The sequence below is a fragment of the Limulus polyphemus genome, unplaced genomic scaffold, assembly GCF_000517525.1.
Source record: "Limulus polyphemus unplaced genomic scaffold, Limulus_polyphemus-2.1.2 Scaffold1457, whole genome shotgun sequence".
Taxonomy (NCBI): Eukaryota; Metazoa; Arthropoda; class Merostomata; order Xiphosura; family Limulidae; genus Limulus; species Limulus polyphemus.
Window position 1 is genome coordinate 93,305 of NW_013667067.1, and position 9,120 is coordinate 102,424.

At 33.7% G+C, this 9,120-nt stretch overlaps 1 protein-coding gene across 12 annotated transcripts in view; it reads left to right on the top strand.

The window, feature by feature from the left end:
* The window catches only part of LOC106463665 (rap guanine nucleotide exchange factor 6-like), a 165,523-nt gene that overhangs the window by 81,120 nt on the left and 75,283 nt on the right, over positions 1 to 9,120 (top strand). Inside the window, exon 1 of one of the 12 annotated variants that reach the window (XM_022391232.1) lies at positions 8,771 to 8,889. The exons of 10 other annotated variants lie outside the window; for them this stretch is intronic. In XM_022391232.1, coding sequence (XP_022246940.1) covers positions 8,786 to 8,889 — 104 coding nt within the window. In that variant the 5' untranslated portion in view covers positions 8,771 to 8,785. Of the gene's footprint in view, positions 1 to 8,770; positions 8,890 to 9,120 lie in introns of those variants that run through there. One more of the 12 variants, XM_022391233.1, reaches the window with a different exon arrangement.

Sequence of the window (9,120 nt, forward strand, 5' to 3'; positions counted from 1 at the left end):
CAAAAATAAATTTTATCTACAACTAAATGTTGAATTCCTGCAATTTGCATGAATTCAGGTTTGAATAAAAGCATTTAAACTGAATGGTACTATACAGTCTTAGTGGTTAATAACCATACACTTGTAAGATTTAATCAGTACTTACTGGCTACTTATGCATGAGTTTGTGTATTGGTCCCTACCTTGTTTCTGTACTTTTTGACATTGCCGCCCCTACATTGTACTTAATTTTTCCACATTTTTTAAATTACTCGTATAGTTCTTTAAGTGACAGATGTGCCTAATGCCACTGCTTTTTTGGCCATATGGTTCTGGAGCATAGCCACTTACTTTAAATCTCGTGCTCTACTGCTGTCTAAACCTTTCTGTACACACACACATGTTCTATATAGTTTAGTTGCTCAGAATTTGCCTGTTGTTATGTTATTTGAATTTTAATAGTCTAAAATCCACATGCACTGTACATGCGAAATGGTTTTCCTTAAATTTTATGACTATTTGTATTTCAGACAAAGGCCTCCTAAAATTAAAGATATGGCAGCTTACCTCAACCTTTTGACAATATCATAAGTTTCAATTTTTAAGTTTTATAAGCAGTTATGGAATACTATTCAATATCGATTAAGTCTTTTCTGTGTGTATGTGTGGGTATTGTGTTTACACACACACACACACACACACACACACACACACACATACATACATACATACATATATATATAGAGAGAGATAAGAATATTTGGGTTGATAGTATCTAAAACTCATTATTAGATCAGTAAAGGCCTATAGCAACAATGGCTAATATATACTTTTTGGTGTATGATTTGACAAGGATTGTGCAAAGGACATTAAGATTCCTTGCATCATTATAGACAGTACTCAGTTTAGCATTTTACTTGCAGTTTATTTTCCACTTAAAGACACTTAGTTATTAGTACAATAAGCCAGGGTTCCCAGAGGCCCTTTAAAAATTTGGCACTCTTACTGAGAACCTGAACCTAAAGCTGTTCTGAGGTACCTTACTTTCGTTCCAATTTGTTTTTTTGAAAAAAATTTAAGCATAAACAATGTCACATTTATTGTAATAAATACATTCTCATTAAAAATATTGTTTTGTCCAGTGTCAGAGAAGTTTTAAAGGTAATATTTCTACCTGTCCTGAAACAACCTTGTAGAACCTAATTTGGGTACCATGGCAATAAGCAAATTTGTTACGCTTAATTCATAAAATTTCACACACATCATTTAAAAGGTGCTTATGCAAACTGAAGATGCAAGCATTGATAGGAGTCTCGTCAAAAGACTATAAAATAAAATGTGTTAAAAAGTGTTGGTACAAATTACCGCTTCCTCATTATTTTGGTAATGGACAAAATGCCATTCTCGACTTTCTGACTGGCTGCTTTGTTTTAATGAACCTACATTGTATGGTGTCTCACCTTTACAGTACATCTATTTCCTTGTATTATACAACAATTTTTGATGGCAGTATGTTAGTTAATAAGACAAAATGTATGATTTTATTTATTTTGACCTATGAGGTTTTCTTTGAAAACTATTTAAAAATGCCATTAAACAGAATAATGAACAAAACACATTTGTAAAAACAATCACAGTATCGCTAAACACTTTTACATAACAGTGTATAGAAACTTTTTGAAAAAAATCTGCTGTACACAACAATACACATGAAACCTTTGAGAAACATTCACATTTTCGTTTTAGCTGTTTACAAAAATTATTATAAAGCCTCTCTGTAAAAGTGTGATTGGAGCTAAGTACAACAAGTAACATAATCCCTTTTGAAAGATCACTGAAGCCTTCCAAAACAATGACCGTAAAGCAGTTGTGAAGAATTAAGAATACCACTTCACCTCTCTGCGAAAATAATCATAACGCCTTTTTAATCCTAAATCGTGAATCTATGGTGTAGAAATTGTTATATTTGGGTGGTAATTTTGAACAGGAGAAAATACACTAGAACACTCTCATATAAAACTTTGCACCAGTTTATGATTCGATTTCTTGCATCGAAAATCAATGAAATTCCCACAGTATTGTTTTAATGTTGATGAAAAGTCTTACCAAAGCAAGGCTACTTTTGCTTATTTTTCTAACATGTTTAGTCACGTAGGACACTTAGTAGAAACAACAATAGATGTTCTTCAACTATTTCTTACAACTTTCGTTGGTTGAGGTCTGATCAATCACATCCAAGTCTGTCAATTACAATTTAAACAAGGAAAGTAGTTAAAACGCAAAGAACAACATATTTTTCCTTACTGTTCCTTGTGCTTCTCAGTGTTCTTCTTGTCCTATTTTTTTTTAGATTCTACGGTTTCTCGACAACAGGAACCCCATGCATAGCAACGACCATAACTTTTGCATTTCATGCAGATATCACACCTTTCAGCAGTTCATTTACAACTGAGACATGTGCAGGAGTAAACATGACTTTTAACATTCTCACAGTGTGTATTGACTAGTATTGACAGTGTGTATTGACTCATTTTCAAATAAAGATTTCTATGCAAGAATTGAATCGAGGAACACGAAAGTTGTACTGTTTGAAAACTAATAATAAAATATCATTGAAAGGTTAATGCAATGCATTTCATCCTTTGCTGGATATTGTAATGACCAAAACAACCACTAATTTCTGAAAAATCGACCCCTAATTTTAGGGTTTGAAATAATTATAGTGTCTTTATAACTAAACGTAAATATTAATATAAAACCTTTGAAGAAAACAACAACAATGCCATTGAATCTGTATGCAACAATGAACATGATTTATTTATGAAAATAGAGTTATTGTAGCTCTAAGCAATTTTCGGAAAACGATCGTCACGACATTGTAACTATAGTACCTGAACTCTTTTGAAAAGACGTTCTTATTATCTTCATGCCGCATTTTAAAGACTTCAGTGTTTCTGTTTATCACACAATAAACGAACGATGAAGAATCATTTCTAAAAGATCTTTAGCATCGGCCAATGTATCTAGATTTCTACTTGATACCTTCCTAGTATATTTGGAGCTTCCTGCTGTTCGCTGTTGAATTTCTGTAGAAACGCGCTGCTTTTTATTATTTATCTTAAACTGTTTTATAAACATTGACCAGAATAGATTTTGTTATTTTAGCGATGATTGCTGTGACTTTGGTATCATTTGCAACACATTCATGTCAATAGCTACACTATGGCTATCTGCGCTAGTTGACTCTAAGTTTGAATTGATAGACTATAAGAAAGGCAGCTAGTGAACACCACCCATTGCCTACTCTTTAATATTACCCTAATCGAATAATGGAAATTGGTCATCTCTCTAACTCATTCGCAGCTCCAAAGTGCGTAATTTTTTTTTTTTTTTTAGGTAAGTAAAGGTACTCTAATTACTGGGCCATGCTTGGCTTTATTCATGTCGTAGCTGGTGTTGTCTTATAATATGCATTCTTTCTTCGCCCCTTTTTAAGTTAATATTTAACATCGTGAAAATCCCTTAAGAACCATTTACATGTTCCAAGACCTTTCAAACTGTGCATTAAAACTCGAGATATGAATTATCATCAAAAATAACGTAAGTGTACTTAGTGTTTTTTTAAAGCTTTACTATGCTGTCGGATGTTGCTATTTCTTCGTCTGTAATTTTAGTTGTGTTCAAATGGTTTTAGGGTTTCAAAAATGAGTGTTTAATTTGTTCTCAAACGTCGTTGATAACGCTTATAGCACTGTGGTAGACAAGAGCAGTGTCTGCTTCAACATCAAGTGAAATGTGTTAAGCTAATAAATGGGAACAAGTATTTACAAATCTTTGTAAAAGTCTCAACTCGTATAAAGAAACATAGGAACAGCAATATGATTATTTAAAAGAATTAGATGTAAGAAAAATAAAAATTTTACTGTAAACGTATAGAATTAGATGATCATATAAGTACGTGTGGTTGAAATTAACCTGTGATATTTATAAATACGACCACTTAAACCCCATGAAAGCGTTTTTATAATACAAACATTAACACACCATGTTGTGTATGTTAAGAAAATATGCTGTACACAAACATAAATATACTGCATGAACCAAAGGACAATCGGAATTGTAAAGTTAGAGCCACGATAAGGCAAGAACCAATCTTATAACGTAAATTACCTCCAGTTCATTTTTGTATACGTCAGGCCTGTAATGATCCGTTATATGATGTGAAATATAAATTATTTGTCATTCATCTGACGAAGATACCCAACTTAGGGCAGAGTGGAACATAGAAGCTTTTTGTAGTTTGTTTGTTGCTCATAATTAAAATGATTATTATTAATTGTAATTATTATTTTAGCATTTCTAGGATATATTCTGGTAGAAGTTATTACATAATTCATTAAAGAACATTTTCGTAGAGGTTGTTTAATGGTTCATAGCATTTCACTTCTGGAGCCACTTGATAGCATGCGAAACGTTTCCAAGGCATCCAATAAATGCTTGGTGGAACTGAAGTCCGGTGCGCGTTTAAGCCACTCCGTTAGGTCAATCCCTTTTTCTTCAAGAAATGTGCAGACTAACTTGGTAATGGGGGAGGCAGAGTTATTTCTCCAGATGTTGTTGGTCAATGGGGAGTGTTGGCATCATTGCAGGCGAGATCTTTTGTGTCTTGCTATGAGTAAAATGCACTTCATTGGCGTCGGCATACAGTTTGGTCTTGTAAAGTTTTGTTTCTAACAGTTTGTATACTGACACGGCTTACAGTTGTGACTATGTACTTCTGATTCAGACTTAACTAGGCACCGTACGATTATGGCGAGCCAGAATCGACAGATAGCAGTCGTTTGTTTGTGTTTTAGATAATGGGCTTCCTTGTTCAGGTGTCCAACGAATCCTACCATTAATTTGTATGTGATTCCAAATTTTGCTATTGACATTTTAAAACAATTGTAGCCAATTTGTAACAACTTTCATTGATTGGCCAGCTGCCAATCAGTGACTGCCCAAGAGGCGTAACTATGTGGAGTTCATGGAGAATTTGAAGCAATTATGGACTCTGATTGATTTAAAAATTACAACTGGGTGAGAGATTGGTAGTTAGACCCACTGTATATAACATTGACAGAATTATCGTTCATTTGCATTTCACGTCACAATACCGATAATCAGACGCCTTGTTTGTATAATATTGAACTGAGGAGAGTGGACTTAAATTATTTTATAAAATTAGTTTTAGTTAGATTATCCTTTTATTATTTTGTTAAGTGGATATTAGATTTACTAACTACAAACAACTGTTTGTAAACCTAAGTATGTATGAGATTAATGGAACAAACACAATACGCATGCACGTACACAAACAAACATATAGCTTACTGAAAGGAAGTTCCAGGCTTTCTAAATAAGTGTATTGTAGGTTGCTGCTCAGCAAGTGGCAGGACTAGTGGCTAGGAGTTTCAACTCGCAACCTGCGAGCCGCAGGGTCGAACCCCGTTGCCCAACATGTCCACTCTTTCAGCTGTGAGGCTGCTATGATGTGGCGGTCAATCCCACTATTCTTTGGTAAAGAGTAGCCCAAAAGTTGATGGTTGGTGGTGTTTACTAGTTGTCTTGTCTATCACTTAAAAATTAGGGAGGGCTAGCCCTCGAATGAAATTCAACAAACAAACAAACTGAAATTGGCCAGTTAATAAAAGAGTACGTGAAAGGGGTGTTTTTAATTAGTATTTTAAGTAAGTACTATTAGTATATAAATAAGTAAAAAGTCCATATTTATTTTTTGATACCCTTTCCTATCTTTGGACTTTGAGTTTTTGTTTCGAATAATTATCTATTATATTTGGTCACGTACCAAGACGCGTGACGGCGTTCTTAACTGGCTGTTATATATGGACTTGTCACGTTTTAAGACGCGTGACGACACTCTTACGTAGTTAACGTCAAAGCTTTCTTTTTCACTTGTGAGTGCTTTTATGAAGTTAAAGTCCAAATGAAAAATAATATTAGCAAAGAAATGTTTTATTTTCGTTGTAGATGTTGATTTTGAAGTTCAACATTCTCTAATAGTAATTAAATGGAATTAGTAATTGAAAATTCCTTTCCGATAAAATCACATAAAAGCGAGGATTTTTCTTGATTAAACTTTTTTTCCTCTCATTACACACATAAGCTGATCCAGTGTGATAGACAGATCGAATGCGAAGATAGGTACACTGATTTGCCCTAACAAGTAAATAGTAACAGATAGGTGGGCTAGTCCATGCGGACGTATTGAAACACAACAGTGAAAGTTAACCGATCAATAAATAGATTGTGTCTGATAGAGTTAAGGGTAACGGTGAGTTGAGAAGAAATATCACGCTAAGAAAGCACGTGTCATGGTGGGGGCGATCATTCGTGCGCTCTATTTATTTGCGATTTAATTTGCATATTTATTTATGTAGATTAACTACATATATTTGCACTTCTTTGGCCCCTCTGAAACGAGGAAACAATATACTTTCCCACCTATGCGACTGAATATCGGTCTACTGAGAATTATATTCATTGAGAAATTGTTGAAAGAAAAATATGTCAACAGGGCATCGTATCTCTTCAATGGATACGACACACCGTATAACAAACGTGTACGGTACGCTTTGCCCGTAAATTAACGAACTTAGCGTACAACACGTCTGAAGTGGTTATTATTTATACAGAAATTCATTGTGATATTGACACTATCAATTAAAAAGAAACTAGTCCTAAGGGAATAGGGTTTGAATTATAAATAGATCAGAGTCAGCACGACTCAGTTGTGTCCACAGAAGGGAGTTTACAAGGAGCAACTTTGTGTAGGCGCTTTTGTGGGGGTGAGAAAGGAGAATTAACGGAAAGGAGGGGGGGGGGATAAAACGTGAATGTATTATATGTTAACATGATATAGATAGAATTGAACCTAAAAAACAGTTTGATTTATAGTCTTCATAACGTTCAGATGTGTTACAGATAGTATTAGGTAATCTGCTCGACACCAAATTTTAAAGGTCATCGAAATTTGGGGAGGAGACTCATGTAGGAGGATACGCCCACCCTGACATTAGTAATAAATAATTCGTTTTAAAACAAAAGTAATAAATTTTTTATTAATCCTTACGCTAAAGAAAATTCGATTTGTAAAATTAATAAAAAATTACAATACACTTACTTAATCTAGTTCACACCATAACAGTGGTTGTTCGTGAAAATTGATGATATAAACAGCGACTAGACCATGTCTGTCGCTCCTATGCCGGCCTGGTGAGACCTGGTACTGGACGAAAGTCCTCGTCGGCATTAGATATGGCAGGTGTGTGGTTGATATATTTTTATACATAAGTTCTTAGAATGACTCATATAATCATTATTAATTTATACTTTTATTACCTTTTTTGAGAGTTGCCGTTCTATTTTTCTTTTTAAATTTTCTCTGTCAGTATTTGAAGAACATTTATAGTTAGTTGTGTTGTTTGAAATACACAATAATTCATAATATTTTCATTTGGCTTGTCCTCATTCTCCACCAAAGGAAAACAAATTTATAACATAAAGTGGGATAATGCAGTTAACTTTTATACTGTGGTTAAGTGAATATACAGGGTTCGGGTCAACTTTAGAAAGATCTTCGTACGCTAACACTCCAAATCTGTTGGAAGTCTATTTACATTCGTGTTATCTCTGCCTTTCTTGACTCTGCTTGTTGTTTGGTTTTAGTGCTTTCTAATTCTGAACTGTGGTATATGATTGACACAGTTATAAAATAGTTTTTTTAAATATATTTGTGTATGTACAATTCGTACAGGGAGGGCACGTCGTGGTAGCGTGAATATTTTAAGGAAAACTAGTGCTCTTATATTTTTAGCTTTATGTATTTTAAAGTTCACACGTGTTTATAAGACTGTTTGCAACCTATCGGTGTAAAAGGTCTATAATGAAGTAGTAATCTCCTGTAAACTGTATTATCGAATGATTAAGATATGCTTAAAACTCCTCTGGATCTAAAATTACATTTTTATACCAGTGTTTGATTTCGTTTCAGTTAACCGTTTATCGTGTTTCTGTCTTGGCATTCGACTACTGAATATCAAGAGGAAGAGCGTTATTGTGTGTTGTTATAAGAGTCGATTATTTCAGCCATCCCTATGTAGGTATGGTGTTTTATGAAAAGACTTTTATTTTTGTTTCACGTGTATGGACGGCGTAGGGGATGACGGGTAGCTTTCTTGCTGTATCTTCATACGCGCATTAATACTGCATTGAAACGTGCATTCGATCGATATTTAGAAAATCAGGAATTACCTTGCATTTCGTATATGATTTTATATTTCATATATAAAAGCAATGTATTACACCTTGATTGGTCAAATTTGAATGCTTCGTATATAACAACAACGTAGTACACCTTGATTGGTCAAATTTGAATGGCTTTCAACTTCGTACGGAAAAAAATCACTTTATCGAAAAGTATATAGAGCTATAGACTTTATAATAATAATAATAAGCCTAATGATAAGCTGTACCTGCTGGAATAAATACGAACCGTTTCCGTTTCTTAGTTTGATTTGACTTCGGAAATAGTAACGAAAAAGCATGTTAAATATAAGTGACCATGTGATCCATATATTGTTATTCATAGGTATAATATGAAGGTTATTAGAACGTAACGTTCTGGGTAATACATGAAACGAGCCAATGACGTGATTGATCATGACATATTATGTCAGCCCATAGGATGAGTTCAGCTAAGCCTAAAATCATCAGATTTATTATTGGGATTATTTTGTAAGCTCCCATGGAAATAAAAGGATTACAAGGAGGAAAAAGGAGCCAAGTTTCAAGGACAAATGTTTTTAGAGGAAACGATAGACTGATATTTACTACGTCAGTATTTTCACCGTTAGTAAATTCTGGGTGTTTTTCTGTAGTTATAGACAAGTAAATCATTACATTTTAAATACTAGTGAAAAGTGTTAATGTGGAAACATGTGTAGATAATCTTGTATAGATGAAAGAATATCAGATAAAAGAATTAATCCTAGAATAACCGATGTGTATTTAGACCCCACCGGCGTTTTAAACGCATTTTTTATAACATATATATATATATATATATATATATATATATAT